This window comes from Lutra lutra, chromosome 6 (genome assembly GCF_902655055.1).
Source record: "Lutra lutra chromosome 6, mLutLut1.2, whole genome shotgun sequence".
NCBI lineage: Eukaryota > Metazoa > Chordata > Mammalia > Carnivora > Mustelidae > Lutra > Lutra lutra.
In genome coordinates, this window is record NC_062283.1 from 70,270,693 (window position 1) to 70,290,604 (window position 19,912).

General features: G+C 41.4%; 1 protein-coding gene across 1 annotated transcript in view; it reads left to right on the forward strand.

Annotated features, from left to right (window-relative positions):
* Positions 1 to 19,912, forward strand: part of DCBLD1 (discoidin, CUB and LCCL domain containing 1) — a 66,940-nt gene that overhangs the window by 16,552 nt on the left and 30,476 nt on the right. Inside the window, 1 exon segment of the mRNA XM_047734682.1 lies at positions 6,538 to 6,750. Within this exon segment, the coding sequence (XP_047590638.1) occupies positions 6,538 to 6,750 (213 nt within the window).

Below are 19,912 nucleotides of genomic sequence, written 5' to 3' on the forward strand. Positions count from 1 at the left end.
GACTGACCTTCGTTTCTTTTCATTTTGGTTTAAAAAATAAAAACAAAACAAAACAAAACAAAAAACCTGTATGTCCTCGGGGCACTCGGGTGGCTCAATGGGTTAAGCGTCTCCCTTTGGCTCAGGTCCCCATGCCAGAGTCCTGGAATGGAGCCCCTCCTAGGGCTTCCTTCTCAGCTGGGAGTCTGCTTCTTCGTCTCCCTCTACTGCTCCCTCTGCTTGTGCTCTCTCTCTCCCTCTCTTCCTCTGTCAGTAAATAAATAAACCTTTAAAAAATATATAAATAAAATAAAAATTTAAAAATGTGTACACCCTCTTTAATCATAGTTTCAGTAACCATCAACCTCTCCCTGTCTTTTTTCTTATCTTGCTTCCTTCCTCTCATATCTTAAGGCAAATCCCAGACCTCATGTCATGTCATTTCAACCCAAATATGTCATTAGTCCTCCCTAAAAAAAGACATTTCTTACATAACCTCAATACCATTATCATACCTAATAAGATGAATTAATACTTTCCTGATAGCAGTAGCTCACTCACCTTCTTTTTTTTTTTTTATATATATATATTTTTTTATTTGACAGATAGAGATCACAGGTAGGCAGCGAGGCAGGCAGAGAGAGAGAGGAGGAAGCGGGCTCCCTGCCGAGCAGAGAGCCCGATGTGGGGCTCGATCCCAGGACCCTGGGATCATGACCTGAGCCGAAGGCAGAGGCTTTAACCCACTGAGCCACCCAGGCGCCCCGCTCACTCACCTTCTTTAAATGGTTTTGTAAGGTTGGTTTTTCAAATCAGGATCCAAACAAAATTCACTTGGTTGCTGTTTGGTTAACGTTCCTTTAATCTGACGTAAATACTTTCTTTTATGCCTCTATACAGTTCATTGTTGAAGAAACTCGGTCAGTTGCACCTAGAATGTCCCAGCCTAGATGTGGCTAATGGCTTCCTTGTGCAGTGTCGGTAAACTTGTGCATTTCCTATAGCTTGGAAGTTAGATCTAAAGGCTTGATGAGATTTGGAGTTAATTATTGATTCACAATCTGCTCTTTGGCAAGAGTGTTCATGGATGTTGGTGCCTGGGGCACATTTTATCCTACCAGGAGACACATAGTATCTGACTACCTTACTCTTCGTCATGCTAGGATCCATCAGTGAGTTTACCTGGTAACACACCTGTTTCTTCGACTTTGAAGTTCTTCCTCAACCTTCTACCCAGTGGTTTTCCATCTGTTTATGACCATTTCAGGAGTCACTTACCTTTCATCAGGGAACTGTTCATTTTAATAGGAGAATGTCATGAAGGTATCCAAAGGAATGTCTGATAGGGCAGCAGTTCAGATGTTTTTTGTTTTTTGTTTTTTAAGATTAAATACAAATATTTGTCACGAAATCGAATAAAGAGAGACAAAAATGTTTTTAAAATCCTAGAGCCATTTCTAAATCCCCACCATCAGTAAAGTAACCTAAAGGAAAGCCGATATAAATTGTATTTTCTTATCTGTAAACTGGACCATGTATGAGAGCCCCCCCAGACATGATACCCCATGCTCCTCAGACACATATGAGAAATGTGGGTAATAAATTTGGTACAGAGAGATTTTTAGAATAAAAGTGGCCTCCTTTATTGATTGTCATTCAGTATATACCTTTTCAATGCAAATGTGGATAATGTTTTATTTAAGCATACTTTAAATAGTTTATACAGAATAACAAAATCCAGATAGTATAGAAAAGTATAAAACAGAAAATGAAAGCCTCTTCATTTTCACCCCCTGTCAGCCAAACTTAACCAGACTAACACATTTTTTTAATTAAACTTTTTTCTGAGACAACTGTAGAATATATACAGTTGCAAGAAATAATAGAGAGGAAAGTTGTGTACCCTTTACTTGGTTATCCTCAATGATAACATCTTGCCAGTCAGAACCAGGAAATTGTCATTGATACTTAAGAAATGGAACAGGAAGTGATAGATTTTTAAGCAACTTCTGTTGCCTTCCTTGTCAGTGATTCTTCACTAGAGCTAGGTGATGAGAGTAAGCTACCTAAGTGTTAGGATAAGGTCTTAGGAATATTGCTTCCCTACTGTTAATCATTTGCATGCATCTGCCTTATACAGTCCATGGTATGGTGGGCATTCTCTCTCCCTCCCAGTTCTCCATTTTCCCCTTTGGCATATTTCTAGTCCTTTTTTTCCTCCAGCTTTATTGAGGTATAACTGACATATGATGTGTTAGTTTGTCTACAGTATGTTGATCTGATACACTTACATATTGTGAAATTATTACCTCCATGATGTTAGCTAACCGCCCCATCACCTCCCGTAATCCCCGTTTCTTTTTTGTGGTGAGAACATTTGAGGTCTACTCTCTTAGCAACTTTCAGGTATCTATTACAGTATTATTAGTATATCTAGTTTTTTGAATTCATCAAGACCATGGAAGGACAATAGGATGAAAATTCCTAATGTAGTTAATACCATGGAATAAATGTATTATATTAGTGCTTGCCACAGAAAACTTCCTAAATAGTCTCCTTGCACAGACAGGGGTGAAATTACAAACTTCTGATGACCGCTTGCTTTTTAATAAATTAGGACTCAGCAGTTCCTTTCAGGTTTTTTGGAAGAACAAAGACTCCTAGAGTATCATTCTGATAGTTAATGGAAAAGAGAAATTTTTCCAAGGAGGCACTGATCACCCAGGCAAAGTAATGATGGGAGAGTTGAAGCCAGACCTGCTTCCCTTCTGCTGGTATCACTGGGTGAAATTAGTTTCCTCTAGGGCTTTAGAGTAAAAGTGATTGGAAAGAAGAATAATTACAGGATTGAATAAATGTGATACCCAGGGATTTTCCTTTGTCATGACATGTCACTTAAGTAAAATCAAGAATATAGTGATCAAATGGAAGTTGATTCGCATATAATTACGCCTCATTTAATATTTAGCTGTGCTTTCCAGAAAGAGTTCACTTTTTCTTCTCTTATTAAAGGAGAGAATTTCCCCATAAGAAGAAAGGTATTCAAATGTTTGACTAGGTGATATCTTGGTGGGTTAGAGAGGGTAATGTGTGTATTAACACTCATGATTGTTTGTACGCTAGTTACCGTAGCGTTGCCCTGTCGGGATGCTCAAAATCATGGCCTCCCAAGGTGGGGCACGTCCTAGAACAGCTAGGACGGGGTGGGGACCTAGGGCACTTTTCTCCTTTAAAGGGGCAGTGTCACTAGCTGGGTGAGATCACCTGCTGCCATTGTTTCCACATCTTCCAGTCTTCAAGAGAAACTATAAATTGGACTTTTTAATGAAAGACTTTATAAGCAGGCAAATAATTCAAATTTTAAATCAAAGCCTTGTGCACTATGTGCTTCTGCACCATATGCTTCCCTCTGGTATAATTTTCATTTAACTTTCAACAATTTTGTACTTACTGCCAGAGATGTCACGAAAGATAGCTGTCACCTCAGCCTTAACCAGACTTACAACCTTTGCCCCAAACCTGCTCTCTCTCTGGGCTTCTAATTCTCTCTATATTAGCCTTAGTGTTGCAGTCATTTCTGGACTCAGAACCTCAGTGGGGTTTCGTTTTTGTGTTTTTTTTTTTTTCTTCTCTCGTCTTCCCCATTAAACCAAAACCTAAGTCTGTTTTCTGTTTTTTGTTTTTTTTTTTTAGATTTTCTTTAAATTCGAGTTAGTAACATACAGTATATTATTAGTTTCAGGGGGTAGAATTTAGTGATTCTTCAGTTGCATACACCACCCGGTGTTCATTACATCAAGTATCCTCCTTAATACCCATCACCCAGTTACCCCATCCCCCCACCTGCCTCCCCTCCAGCAACCCTCAGTTTGTTTCCCAGAGCTAGGTCTCTTATGGTTTGCCCACCTTTCTGTTTTTACCTTACTTTATTTTTCCTTCCCTTCTCCTATGTTCATCTGTTTTGTTTCATAAACTCCACATGTGAATGAAATGATAGGGTATTTGTCTTTGACTGACTTATTTTGCTTAGCATAATACCCTCTAGTTCCATCCATGTCATTGAAAATGGCAAGGTTTCATTCTTTTTGATGGCTGAGTAATATTCCATTGTATATACATCTTTATCCATTTGTCAGTTGATGGACATCTGGGCTCTTTCCCTATTTTGGTGTGGTAGTAGTCACTTCTGCTATAAACACTGGGGTCCGTGTACCCCTTTGAATCACTGTATCCTTCGGATAAATACCTAGTAGTGCAATTGTTAGGTCATAGGATAGTTTCTGGGTTTTTTTCTTTGTTTGTTTTTTGTTTAAGGGTTATTTGTTTATTCAAGAGAGAAGGAAGTAGAGAGTGAGAGTGCAAGCTGGGAGATGGGCAGAGGGAGAGAGAGAATCCCAAGCAAGTGCCACGCCCATTGTGGAGCCCAACTTGGGGCTCAGTCCCAGGACACCATGATTATGACCCCTGCTGAAATGAAGAGAAGAGTCCGATGCTTAACTGACTGAGCCACCCAAGCACCCTACGGTAGCTCTATTTTTAACTTTTTGAGAAACTTCCATACCGTTTTCCAGAGTGGCTGCACCAGCTTGCATTCCCACCAACAGTATAAGAGGGTTCCCCTTCTCCGCATCCTCACCAACACCTCTTGTTTCCTGAGCCTTTGATTTTTTTTTTTCTTGTGAATTTCCCTGTTTTTCTTTCCTTTCCCTTTCTAGCTGCCCCAGTTCTAGCCCTTCTATGGCTCTTCTGATCCAGATTCCCCCCACATTCTAGGTCCTGTAGCATTGCCCTACCAGGTTGATCATCCTTTTTTAAACATTTCTTTCATTATCTCCCTTCTCAAAAATGTCTGTGGGTCTCTATAGTCTTCCATGTAAATTCCAAAGCTTCTCCCAGATGTGCAGGTGTCCAGTGGTTTTATCTTAATATCATCTACATTTCTGCTCGTGTTCTTGGTTAGTTAACTCTTATCCCCCATCCATCCATCTGGCCGGAAGGGTTGGGAATCTTGTGGCAGTTTCTGGGTTATAGGTAGATTCTTCTTCTTAGACTTGTCTGCTGAGATGGGGTATTTCTGGAGTTCTATGCCCTGCCCCCCGCCAGGTTTTTTGTTTGTTTGTTTTTTTTAAGCCTCCATTATCATTTGTGCTATAAGCCTCAGGGCCAGAGAAGAGTGGGATAAAGGAAAGCCCTAGGCCAATCCTTCTCCAGCTCAGGAAGAGGTTGGAGGAGGAAGAAGGCTGCCTTGGGCTTTAGATTCCCACTATGCCCAAATTGGGACTTCTTTGTGGGAGACTTTGGGATGCTGAGGCCTTGTTTTATTACTCAGAGAATTCCTTCTCCAACCAATTTCTGCTTTGTCTCCCTCCAGTTAAGGACAGAAATTCTTGCTTTTATGTGAAGCCATACTGGCCACAAGAATTTTGCCATTTGAACGCAGTGCATGCTCATTTACCTTGCAACCCACCCAGCTGTGCGTGCCATTAGATATTTGAGTGAGTGACTCAGTCACTTTAATCTACTAGAACAACGTGTCGGTCCATTGATGAACTTCCCTATTCAGAAAAGTCTTAAGGAAATGTCTTATTTTAGTGAAGTAGTGATAATTCACTGAAATAGTTCCTTTCCTGCCTTCCTCAGTTCTTTAAGCTCCTGGTATGACACACAGCACCCAGTATTAGAGTTAGCTGAGCATATAACTGTCTCCCATTTCACTCTGAGTTCTGTGAAGCTGCCGTTGCTGCTTTTTTGTGTATCCATCTGTACCAGTTCTGGTATGCACCAAGCACTCCATGCACTAGACCCTCCACATTCCCTAATGACACATCCTGGGTCTATCAGGATCCTTCCAGTCTGTGACTGTCATTAACTGCGACATGAATGTCGAACAGTTGGAAATCTCCAGCTGTAACAGGCTCTTACTCTCCTCTCAGCCTACATCTCAAATTCTACCAGCAGCACGTGGCCCATGCTGTCTTGTTTAACTATATGGTGACCCTCTGGAAGTTAGACGATTCTTTTCTCCACCACAAATTATTGCACGGCGTTGCCTTGCTAATAGATGAAACCACAAATGGCAAATCTGTGAATGCGAAGGGCCTACTCTGCAAGTTTCCATGGTAGATAAATAGATGATTAGAAAAAGTGGTATGATCAAATGAGGTATTTGCTGAGGGCTTTCCATTCTAATATGTGAAACACTTTGGTCCAAAATAGTCAGAAGATTAAACTGGGAGACAAGATGAAATAACCTGAAATAATACAAAATTTAACCTCCTCGTTCTGCTGCTTCTTTTCCTCCTCTTCCTCCTTCTTCTTCCTCTTCTTCCTTCCCCCTCTTCCTTCTTTCCTTTCCTCCTTCTCTTCCTCCCCCTGCTCCTCCTCCCCCTCCTGCTCCTTCCTCTCCTACTCCTCCTTCTCCTCCTCCTCCTCCTTCTTCTTCTTCACTTTTCCCTCTATGAAGAAGGAATAACATACATGACTTGGAGATTGTACTAGACTCTCTCAATCCTCAGTAAGAATTAATGTCACTCCTCTCATTCTCATTTTCTTTACCAGGTGATGGCTGTGGGCACATAGTGACCTATCAGGACAGTGGCACCATGACGTCTAAGAATTACCCAGGGACTTACCCAAATCACACGGTTTGTGAAAAGACCATCAGAGTACCAAAAGGGAAGAAACTGATCCTGAGGCTAGGAGATTTGGATATTGAATCCCAGACCTGTGCTTCTGACTACCTTCTCTTCACCACCAATTCTGATCAGTATGGTAAGAAAAGAGGTCTAGGTTTCTGTGAGCATGAAGTAATTTGAAGCTTGGGAGGGAGGGCAAGTCGTGTGTTGATGAGTGTCATAACCTGGGAAGATTCGAAGAGAAGCTTGCCTTTTATCAACTCCTAGGGTAACTCACATGGATACACTTGCTTCCTAAGCTGTGGTAAAGACATCTGAGAGGATTCAGCATTGGCCTCGTGTGTGCCCCAGGAGCACTGTTTGAGTGTGTATCTCACTGGGAAGAGAATTGGAGATGTATGGCACTTGACTAAAACATCTACAAGTCATTCATTCACATGACAGATATTTATTGAACGGCAAGCGTGTATTCAGGAACTCTGTGGGATACAGCAGTGAAAAGAACTAAGTTCCTCCTTCATGGAGCTTGCATTGGTGGGGAGGGGAGATGGAAAATCAAATGTATCTATCATAGAAGAGGCGGTGAAAAAGAAGGATAAGAATAAGAAAAATAGGGCATCCGAAGGTTGTATAGAGCCTGTTTTTGAGTGGGTTTCTACTGCTTCAACTGGGATGGTCAGGAAGACTTCTCCAGTATGGGAGCATGTGAGCAAGAGACCCGAATGACTCGAGGGAATGGACTGTGTACATATGTCTGACGTCGGAATTTTCTGGATAAGGGAACAGCAGATGCAGAGGACAGTTTCCAAAATAATCTTTTGAAATCAAGCTTTTTTGTGTTTTGGGGTGTGCAGTTAGCACCCTGGAGTCTGAAATCACTGCAACAGTGACACTGCCATCCTGGGTCCAGGGAAAGAACTTAGGTTTAGACAATCCAAAAATAAAGACAAAATCTTATATACAGGTTCTTTTGAGGTTAGAGGTTTATGGAAATACTCTATACGTACAGCTCCAAAAATGATACAGGTTTTATCTGCCTACTAGCTCTGCAGGCAATTTCTCAAACACACATACCTTTCAGTGTTGTCTTTAGCTTTGCATGCAGACATGTTTCCTCTCTCCTGGTGCCTCCCAGCCTGGAGCCCCAGACTAGCCCGCAGACCATTCAGAGGTCTGTGCTTATCTAGCCCCCATGGGAAAAAAAAATCTAGAATTTTGTATCCCTGGGATTTCATGTCGTTTTAATGATGGCTGTATTACTCTGACAGACTAAAGACAGTTTATTTCATATAATTGGTTGCAACTTTTAAACTTGATTCAGATGGGAAAAATGAGTGGCGCCTGGGTGGCTCAGTTGATCAAGCATCTCAGTTTGGTTCAGATCGTGATCTTGGGGTACTGGGATCAGCCCTGAGTGGGGCTCTGTGCTCAGTGGGGAGCCTGCTTCTCCCCTCTCCCTCAGCCCCTCCTCCCACTCATGCTATCTCTTTCTCAAATAAATAAAATCATTATAAAAAAAAAAAAAACGAATGAGAAACATGAGAATTCAAGGGATGCTGGAAGCCCTGGGAACGCTTACTGGTGATCACATGTGTATTAATTTGTGGAAGCACTCTTCAGGGAATCCCTCATCAGCCAGGAAATGTCATTCACATTCAGAGGGGAGGACTGTGGATCAGAGAGAGCCCTCCTATAAGATGTGAGGCAAAACACTGAGGGGCCAGAAACAGCTTTCCCACGCTGGTGTCTCCCAGGGACCGTCACCTTTCCTGGAAGGGGAGCAGTTAATTCCGTCTGCTGACAGAGAAGCTGAGTAGTCGGCTCTGTTGCCGTCAGCCTCTCTCAAATCAGAGGTGAGGTGAGAAGAACAAGAAGGGGGAGCAAATCATCCCAAAGCAGGATTGGAGAATGGATGTTGCTTTCCCACACTGTGAATTTACTTCATCGTCTCCCATGTATATTCACAAATGTACAGAAAAGAGGAAACACATAGGATTAATGACATGGTAGGAGCTAGGTTCTGAAGTGATTGTCGTTGGCTTCAGGGCACTGACCCCTGTATGTCTAGATTTCTCGAATTTTCAAGGCTTAGAACCTTCACTGGGAAATGGGTAATGAATTACAATTCACCTGTAGAAGTAAAGCCAAGTAAATTAATTTTTCTCTGTATAATTTTCCATATACCAAGTTAGGTTTATCTTTTAAAAACAGAATTTGTGCTCATTGTAGAAATAAACATGTTCAGTGTCTGTTTTTATGCCAGGCACATGGTTGACCCTTACATAGATTTTCTGGAATCCTTATATCCACCTTGAAGGTAAATGTTATTAATTCCTTTCTACAAGCAGGGAAACTAAAGCATAATAAATCGGGGTTTTTTGTTTTTGAGTAACACGCCAAAGATCACACAACTAGTTAAGATATGAAAGGAGAATTTGTATCCATATCTTTGTGGCTCAGATACCTGTTTCCAGATGTCTACTCCTCTGTCCCAGTCCCACAACTCAAAGAAAACCACAACACATTCTTAGCCCAGTACTATATTATACAGCAATTTTGTCTAAAATGTAGGCAGAACTAATAATACTTTTGGCTAGGGATGTTCTTAAGATAAAATATTTAATGATGCTCAGAATTTTTCTTTTATGGCTACTTTAAAGATTTCCATGCCTAGACAAACCCAGCAGACAAGTGTAAGAGAAATAGCAATAAAAGAAATATCTGGAAAGAAAATTAGGGTATTTTAGTCCCATAAGAATATTTTTTAAAAATTAAATGCTTATTTTTTAAAAATTAATTAGTTTTTAAAATTAAAAATTAATTAAAAATTAAAAAGATTAAATTAATTTTTTAAAAATTAAATGCTTAAATATTTTTTAAAAATTAAATGTTTTTTTTTAAATTAAATTAAAAATTAAATGCAAGATATAGAAAGTGTACACTGTATATGTTGTGTGTGTTGCATATATGTTTGTGTCTTTTGTCATTTTGAAGAGCATTCTGAGAGGCCCACTTACTCATATACACGTACTTATAATATTTAATCCAGTGGGGGTTTTGGGGGTTTTTTTTTTGTTTTTTTTTTAAGATTTTATTTATTTATCTGACAGAGAGAGAGAGATCACAAGTAGGCAGAGAGGCAGGGGGAAGCAGGCTCCCCGCTGAGCAGAGAGGACCCTGAGATCATGATCCGAGCCAAAGGCAGTGGCCCAACCCACCGAGCCATCGAGATGCCCCTGATCCAGTGTTTTGGATGTCGTAGATCTACTCAATGAATAAATGATTTTTTTAATAAAGTGAATCATCAAGTCCAGTGACGAACCAGTTAACTAAAACATGTTACAATTACTTGGCATATGAAACACGTATTAGTTTAAAAGATTATTAAGATGGGAAGCTGCTTATGATACAGTGTTAGGTAAAATATGAATATATGCTAATGTTCTGACAATAGGAAAAAAAATCTTCCAATAAAATAAGACAATGTAACTTCAGCAGAATCTTATAGTGAGACTTTAGAAGTTTTAACTACTGGTATTGTTATGTCTTCTCTCTATTTTCTATTTTTTCCCTCACAAACATAAGTTGATATGTTTTTAATACAGGATGCCTGGGTGGCTCAGTCAGTTAAGCATCTGCCTAAGGCTGGGGTCATGATCCCCAGGGTCTTGGGATCCAGTCCCACATCAGGCTCCCTGCTCAGCGGGGAGTCTGATTCTCCCCCTGCTCCTGTGCCCTGCTCATGCTCGCTCTCTCGATCTCTCGCTCTCTCTCCCTCTCTTGCAAAAACAAAGAAATAATAATTTTTTAAAAAACTAGAAAAAAGAAATATTAATGCAGAATAGATTTCCTTTGTTAACTTAGTTAAAATAGTCCCCTGGTCAATTTGAACTTCCCTAAGGAACATGGCCTCCGAAGGAAGAGGGGGAGGTAGGAGTGTTTTGCCATCCTGTGCCCCAGCTCAGGGTGGGTGTTGCTGTGGGGCTGTTGCCCAGTTCCTGGGATAGTGGGAGGCCATTCTGCAGCCAGTGTAGCCACAGGACCTGGCGTGCCTGCAGAGGGGGAGCCCTAGTGTTTGTCCGGGGTCCCAGGGATCCACAACACTAGTCTGGGCTGGCAGGGGTGGCAGAAAGTGCCCACAGCGGTGGGGAAAGAATGTTGTGGAATACCTCTCTGAAATTCCCATCTATGATGGTTCTAATGATTACATGTGTGGCTGAGATAGCCAAATAGTTTTAGTTTATCCAACTCAATTTTTTTTATTAACCACTTAATTATTAAAACCCATGCCAAGAGATTTTAAGACTCAATGCTATCACAATTTTGAATATGGAGTTAATGTTTTGAAAAAGAGTAATGTTTTTTGGCATTAGTGTTTGTAAGCTCTGCCAAGAATGGAAGTACTTGGAATGTGATTGCATTAACAATTGTGAATATGCTGGAGTTGTACGCTTTTAATCATCGTGCAGTTCGTGTATAATGGTTCATCCTGCCTGCCAGTTTTCTTTTAAATGTTTGGTTCGTATACTTTTGGGCGCTATTCTGATCCACACTCAGGGTAGTAAAATGCACTGTAAACAAGTGTAAGCCATACCAGCTTTCCCAGGAATCAGGCAAAATATACACTTGATCTCATTGCTTTTAAAAGGCCTGATACAGACAAGGTGGGATTATTATTCTGTTTGTCGGGTATTATAATTATAGTTGATATTTCAGATTCAACATCGAGTAGAAGGATTACATATATATTTATTACTGAGTGAAGACATTGACTCTTCCTTTCAAAATACCCTTGAAACAGCCAGGAAGCAGCAAATTGACAAAGTAAACAATATCAAACTTACTTTGGAAAATGTGGATTTTTGTTTTTTTTTTTAAGAACAAAATGAGTTTTGGGGGCACCTGGGTGGCTCAGTCAGTTAAGCGTCTGCCTTCAGCTGGGATCTTGATCTCAGGGTCTTGGGATCGAGCCTGGCATTGGGCTCCCTGCTCAACAGGGAGGCTGCTTCTCTCTCTCTCCCCTCTGTCCCCTGCCATCACTGCTTATGTTCTTTCTCACTCATTCTCTCTCAAATAAATAAATAATATCTTAAAAAAAAAAAAAAAGAACAAAATAAATTTTTAAAGATATTCTTAAACACAAATTTTACTTTTAACAAAACATTTTGAATCTAAAACACAGGTACCAACATGTGTGCTTATATCCTGGCTAAAAAAAAAGTCTGTAAGAAGTATCATAGTTTGCTTAGTAGAGGTTGTTTTTACTATAACTGAGGGAATTCTGGGCTTTTGTTTGTTTAGGAGACCAAAGAAGCTGAGACTACCTTCCAAAGAAATATTCATGTCTCTTTTATGTTCTAGGATTCAAGCTAGGGTCACCAGCATTTTGCTGTCATTACTCCTCATTCTGCTTTAACCTGGGAGAGTTCTTCGTCTTACTTTGTCTCTTTACATAGTTTTGAAGAGTTTCAGCTGTTTATTTTGTAGGATGCCTGTTGCTTTGGATTAGTTCAGTGTTTCCTCATGATTAAATTCAGATTATGCGTTTTTGGAAAATAGAACATGATCCCTTTTTAAAGTGATCTTTGAAAGGCTTGTTTGCAAAAATGTCCTGCATTAAAAATTGTGAGGACCCATGTCTCCTGAGGAATGCGAAGTAAGTCTGCATTGTTTTCTTTGGTTCCCTTTTCACGGCTTTCCTCAGGTGGACTTTTTTTGGCTTTCGAAATTACATTCATTTAAGTTACGTCAGGTGTCTTTCCCAAACAGTTCTGCCTTGTTCAAAGAGGTCAGTGTAATATGAGACTGTGAAAAAAATGTAAATTTAAGGTGCTACCTTCTTTACAGAGTTCACCTTACATTTGGACACATGAGACCAAAGAGACTTGACTGAGGATAGCCAGTGCTATCCTAGGATTGAACAGATTCACTTTAAGCCTGAATTTGAAGATTAAAACAAAGAATCTATTTACATAATATATCTTAAGATTTAAAATTATTGTATAATATAGTTCAGATTGCTGCTTTGGTACTGATTCTCGATTTCCGGCCTTTTATAGTCATGATGTAAAATAATAACGGGTTAATTATATAAACATTAAAATAACATTAAAATATCTTAGGGGTGCCAGAGTGGCTCAGTGGGTTAAGCCTCTGCCTTCGGCTCAGGTCATGATCTCAGGGTCCTGGGATCGAGCCCCGCATCGGGCTCTCTGCTCAGTGGAGAGCCTGCTTCCCCCTCTCTCTCTGCCTGCCTCTCTGCCTCCTTATGATCTCTGTCTGTCAAATAAATAAATAAAATCTTTAAAAAAATAAAATAAAATAAAATATCTTAAACTTGGGGGAAAAGCAAATGCTAATTTAGACACTGTGTCGTACCAAAATACTTACATTTCAAGTATAAAATATCTAACTTTTATTTATGACACTGAAGAGGGAGGGCTGTGAATTCATACTGAAGGTCATTAGTCTCAACTCTAAAACTCTTTATGACTCATCCTACGGTTAAGTTTCATTTCCAGTCATGCTAACCAGAAAGGACCTGCTCTCAGGGACCCCCAGAGGAATTGTCATTTCTGTTTTCCTGATATTTCAAGAAGATTGACTGGATTCCAGTTTCCCCTGAAAGTTGGCCTTCCCTTGATGTGTGGAGTTCAGGGTTGTCCCTGGACCCCCTGAAGGACTTGCTGGAAGAGTGTGGGTGGAATCAAATACTGGCTTCTCAGACTCCCCAACCTGGGTCACTGAGGATCGGTGAAAACAGGCTGGCCTTCAGGATGCGTTGAGATTGGCACTGTCATTTCTGCCAGGATTCTTCACTTGTGCTGAAGAGTGCAGACTCTGGAATTAGACTGCTTGCCTTCAGATTGCTGCTGTATGCTCAGTTATTAATTGCTTAACCATGAGCAAATCATGTTATCTTTCCATATCTCCATTCCCCTATCTTTAAAATGGGCAAAATGGGGTGCTTGGGTGGCTCAGTCGGCTATGTATGTGCCTTTAGCTTGGGTCATGGTCCCAGAGTCCTGGGATCAAGTCCTGCATTGGGCTCCCTGCTCAGCAGGCAGCCTGCTGCTCCCTCTCCCCTTGCTCCTCCTCCCTGCTCGTGCTCTCTCTCTCTCTCTCTGTCAAATAAATAAATAAATAATCTTTAAAAAATAATAAAATGGGCAAACTAGTACTATCTACCATCTTTGGGTGATGGAGGCACATACGTGTAACTTAAAAGAATGATGCCAGGCACAAAATAAGCACTCAGCAAATGTTGGCCATCATCACCCTCCCTCCTCTCCACCTCTCCTTCCTACCGCTTTCCTCCCCTCTTCCACCCCGCCCCCACCCCCGCTCCTCAGTGGCCTTGCACACAGCTTATTCTTTGTCTAAGAGGTCTAAGAGTGTAGAAACACATTGGTCCCCTCAGTACCCTGAACACTTCCCTGCCACTGAGTAGAGGCTGAGCTGCAGCAGCACACCCTGCCCTCCCTGTGCATTCCTGGTTACCTGAGTTTGCCTGAATCATTCCAAGCACATGGCAAGGGTTCCCTGAGCTGGAAATAGCTCCCTGTACAGATCTTCTCCATCCAGCCTTGTGAGATGAGCAGAAAACGCATACTCTCCAAGCCCACAGATCGTTTTGCTCAATTTGGCTTTTTTATTTCACTGGCAGCCCATGTCTTTGTATCTCTTTCTTATGGAAAGAGCCTCCTGATGTTTCCCTCTCTCTTTTCTCCAGTCTCTGGTCCTGCCAGGCTGGCCAAGGTTATCTCATTGAATATAATTTCTTTCTTTCCTTATTTCAAAAATTATTAATTGTACCCTCCTATCTGCAGAAACTTGTCAGCGTGGCATTCAAGGCTCCCTGACTCTTCTCCCTATCCCCATTTCCAGCCTCATTGCTGAGTCTCCCTGTATCTGTGCCTTTTCCTGGACATATCATACATACAGCTTCCTGCAATGGTATTTTTATTGACAGTGTTCCTCCCATAGGTCTCTTTTCCTTCCTCTGTATTTCCTGCCCCTTCTAACACAGACACACATACATACACACAAACCAGATCCATTGCTACTTACCCCGGAGCCCCAGAGCCTTCTTGGACGTCCAGCATGATCAGTTACTCCCTCTCTGGCACTTGTGTTGATTCTCTAAGCCTTTGCTACTGGAGACCAATCTCAGTTTGAGATCATTATGTTAGCTTCTCTACCAGATATAGGGTTCCCTGAGCAAGGAATTGCATTTTATTCATTTTTTCACTATCTGGAGTATGCTTAGCACACTCTTGCATTTGTACATGCTCACTGAATTAATTAATTCATTAATTCATATGATTCATTAATGAATCTGATTGCAGGTAGCTTGATTTTGGCAAACATATATTTTTAAAAATCTGCATTTTGGGGGCGTGTGGGTGTCTCAGTTAAGTGTCTGACTCTTGATTTTGCTCAGGTCATGATCTCAGGGTCATGAGATGGAGCCTCATTTGGGGCTCCCTGCTGGGCATGGAGCCTGCTTAAGATATTCTCTCCCGCTCTCCCTCTGCCCACCCTACTCCCACACCCGCATACGCATTCTCTCTCTCTCTCTCTTAAAAAAAAATCTGGATTTTCACAAAAGATAAAGTATCTTTATTCACACTGTATTCCTTGATCTGTAAATATCTCCTCTGATTTAAAAAAAGACTTGATTTACATAAAATTTTAGGATTCTACTTGTTCTATAGAAAAGACCTTGAAGAGCTGTAGAAGGCTCTTACACTTGAGCATTCAATATATGCTCCACACTGGGCTTAGTTCTTGAGACTAACTAACCCATTTGACTGTCATGATAGCCCTGAGGTTGGACCTGTTATTAACATCCACAGCTAAGAACACCGAAGCTCAAATAGGTCAAGTAACTTGCTTATCACTTTCCTAGACCTGGGATGTGAGTGTGGGCATTTGATTCCAGCAATTCCACTCTTAAACCTAGTAATGTCCCTGAAACCATCTGACCCAGCAGCTTGTGTATAAGAAGACCTTAGCTGTAGTTTTGTCTGTCATTTGCTGGAAGAGATGGAAACTTCTCCAGGCCTCTCCACTGGGGTATCCTGAGAATAAGATGGAGTTCTGAGAAATCACTTACATGACAAGTACTAGTGTAAATATAAGCTTTCAAAGAAATGCTTTGTAGCCAAAATGCTTCAAGAGGCATTGTGGTCAGGGATAGGAAGAAACCAGTTTGCCACGGGAACCTAATGGTGAATTGGTTGAATTGGTTGAATTGATCTGCTGCATGATTTGAGACATAGAAAACCACGAAGTTCAAGAATTGTTCTCTTCCACTTCCTGTACTTCCACTTCCACTCCCAGTATTTTTTTAACCATTGTCAGTGACCTAGAAGTACAGCAGTGTGAAGCCAGCCATTACATTACATTATACTGGGAACAAGAGAAATGGGGAAACGAGGCTAAGTGTTTTGATTACAACAAGTTTTCTGTGATAATTTTTGGAGTGATACATATCGGGCACACTGCATTAACATCTAATCATTATGCCTTGTCTGTTGATTTTTAGAAAAATCCTAAATAGGGAAAAAACACAAGATTGGTAGCGTCTATTTTCTAAGTGGTTTATGTCTCCCAGACATATTATGAAGAATGCAAAATTTTCACAACTTTTAAAAATAATACTAAAAAACAGCCTTTAAAGAAGTTCCTAGCTTGTGCAAAGTTGTTTTGGGCCTCAGAAGTACATTCATTCTCCTCCAATTGGGTCTACTTGAGAAGGACTGCTTTTTGTTTATTTGTTTTTGTTTTATTTTGTTTTGTCTTTTATGCTATGATAGAAGTCAGAAAGCATCCTAAACTTCTATCAGCCAGACCCTTCCACACAGGGTATCTCATTGACATAACCATAAGCCTCAAGGAGAAAAAGCTATGGGCCTCCTCCTCCTTTCTGCCAGACCCTTCCCTGAAGACACTGTCATTTAGTGTCAGTTGCCATCTTTTGTTGGGAGAGGAGTAACAGCCTCGGTGGGTTCTGAGCGCTAGCTTTTTTTTTTTTTTTTTTTTTTTTTTAAATATTTATTTATTTATTTGATAGAGATCACAAGTAGGCAGAGAAGCAGGCAGAGAGAGAGAGAGAGGAGAAAACAGGCTCCCCGCAGAGCAGAGAGCCCGATGTGGGACTAGATCCCAGGACCCTGGGATCATGACCTGAGCCGAAGGCAGAGGCTTAAACCCACTGAGCCACCCAGGAGCCCCTCTGAGCTCTAGCTTTAAGGCGTTTCTTGACCTGAGCCCCGGAGCCTCAAGGAAAGCCACACCTTTGTCTTGGAATCGGCCTGATTCATTTATCATCTGTCACTGATTTTTGTCTGGGAACCAGAGACCAGAACTCTCCAGGGATGCCACTTACATTCTTACGTGACTATGGTTTTAATAGCACCATCCAGGAATATCCTTTTTTTATGCTAATTCCCCTCCTTTTCGAAGAAAATGGCCCTGAAAATGCTGTAATTTTGTACGATGACCCTATTTCAGTCTGCGAGCAAGGACAAACCGTGCCGTTTGACTGCAATGAAAAAAGCAAGTGGGAAACGGATACCAGTATAAAGGCGTTTGCAGCTTCAGCATTTCTAGAGATTGCCTCATCAGCACGCCTCCCAGCACAAACGTGGGCCGCGCCAGCGGCCACTTTCCTGGACGCCGGTTATGTGCCGAGTGGCTGGGACACTCGTGGGACGGGTCACTTAGGCTCATCAGCAGGCTCTTATCTCTCGTGAGAGATTACATGTGTGCTGCAGAGGGTGTTCATAAGGTTGATGAAAGTTTTTAGGACGTTGTCTGGTTGTTGTTTAATTTGATTTATGACAGATCTCTCAAGAGTCGGGTCTCTTGTTTCTCACCACTACGAGTGTGCGTCGGGATGGGGAGGCGGTCCCTGGGTTTGTGTTTATTTTTGCTTCTTAATGGCATGTACCCCAGTTTTTAAGCACATCCTTCTCGCAGACGAAACAATTACTTAGTCTCATCTGTTTCAAGATGAAAAGCACACAGCCTTCTGACATGGCTTGGAGCAGTCATTAACCAAACTGTTATTGCCTTGTAATGTGGCGTCTGCGACAGTCCACAGAGAATGTCGTCATGGCATAAATCGCAGTACGGAATGGACTGTCAAGACTGCCAGAAGAACAAGAGAATTTGGGCTTGGCCGGGGCAGACAGTTCATTCTTCCTTGTAGGACAGTTTTCTTTTATTCACACATGGAAAGATGAAAGGTTTCCCCCACAGCTGCTCATGGAACAGTAGCTCCAAACAAGGGATGTGTTGAGAGGAACTGGCCTACTGTGCTCAGTGAAGGCAGCTCCTATGGTTCCTGGCCCTTTCTTCCTTTGTGCATGGAATCAGTGCATTGTCTGCTAGGTCTTGGTCTCACGTGCAGTGCCAAATGCTACAGCACTGTTCCATTCAGCATCACTGAGGGCTCTTCCCACAATCCAGGGCTACCAATTTTATTGCACAAAAGGTAGAGGTATTTATTTTTCCTGATTTGTCTGCCTGCTTGATAAACTGCCTTTCCCCGGTGCCCCAGTCTGATGGGAACTGGGGATGGCAGAGTAAGATGGAACCCGCCTCCCTGACTGGGACTGAGGGGAGGGAAGACGGAAGTTAGCAAGTCCAAGTGCTGCAGAACACACAGCACGGCCAGGTGTGAAGCACACACGCATCCAGAACTGGGAGTCCTCTGTTCAGGCCTGCTACTGTTCTGAAGACCCCTTCCAGAAAGACGGGGGCCCGGGACGGAGACCACAACCATGATCCAAGTTAGAAGTCACCAAGCTAATATTGGGTTTTCTTTGGAGTTATCTTTGTGAATGTAGAAATACAAGCTAGCCCCTTTTTAAAAGCCTTGATGGAGAATACTAACAGAGAAATACATTGTATGGCCAGGCGTGGGCGGAGGATGGCTTTGTCATAAGAAGAGCTATAATCCTCCGTAGAGTTTGGCTGAAAACTGAAAATGTTGATTGGGACAGACTGGTCGGTTCCTTCAGTGCCTTCCCATTCATTATTTTTCCCTTTTACCGCCAGTCAGTCACATTTTTCCATTTTCGTCTCTTTTCCCTTATAACTCAAAGAATGCAGTTATTAACTTCCATTCTGTAAGAAGGAATCTGTCTATCTGTCAGGACTTCAGACAGGAAATAATGGATGTTTTGCCACAGGCGATACAACAGGAAGCGTTGGACGCAGACTTTGAGCCTCCCTGCTTGCCTAATGCTGCCTCTGCCCCTTGTGATGGTTGAGCAGTGAGGACCCTAACAGAGTAGCTTATAATCTTGCGTTGATACAGAGAGGGTATATCCCATCCCATCTAGGGTTTACTTATAGTGGGAGAGAGATTGGTGCCTGAGGGGGTAAAAGTGATTGAAGGAGTGTGTGTGTTTACATTTTATCTTTGAACTTCTTCCAGGAATATTTACATTCCTATCATGACTGTGGGAGGATACAACCAAATTAGAGTTTTACTATATTTTTGTGTTTTGGGGGGGGTAGGAAGTTATATGTATTGTGTAACAACCTAGCATGATGACATGCGCTCTTGTCTCTTTGTGGAAGATATATGCAGTGTTGCAAGCTTTCCTTTCAAATGTTCCATAAAAATCTAAAAAAAAAAAAAATTCCAGTTATTCAGCCATGAGAAAGAAGGACATCCTGCCATTTACAACAATAGGAATGGACCTTGAGGGCACTATGCTAAGTGAGATAAGTCAGACAGAGAAAGATAAGTACTGCATGGTATCAGTTATATGTGGAATCTTAAACAGCTAAGCTCATAGAAACAGAGTAAAAGGGTGTGGTTACCAGGGGACCTTGGTGCGATGGGGTGGGTAGATTGATGTTATTTAAGGGTACAGGCTTGCAATGAGGAGTAAATATGCCTCAATCTAATTCACAGTATAGTGAATATAGACCACAGTATTGAAATTGACTGTTGAACAATGCAGGTTCAAATTATGCAGGTCACTTACACATGAATTTTTCTAATACAGTACTGTAAGTGTGTTTTCTCTACCTTATGATTTTCTTAATGCTTTCTTTTCTCTAGCTTACTTTATTATAAGACTACAGTATATGATATATATAATATACAAAATATGTGTTAATTGACTGCTTCTCTTACTGGTAAGGCTTCTGGTCAACAGTAGGCTGTTAGGGTTAAGTTTGTGGACAATCAAGAGGGACACCTGGGTGGCTCAGTCAGTGGGGTGAACAACTCTTGATTTTCAGTCAGGTCATGACTTTGGGGTCCTGGGATT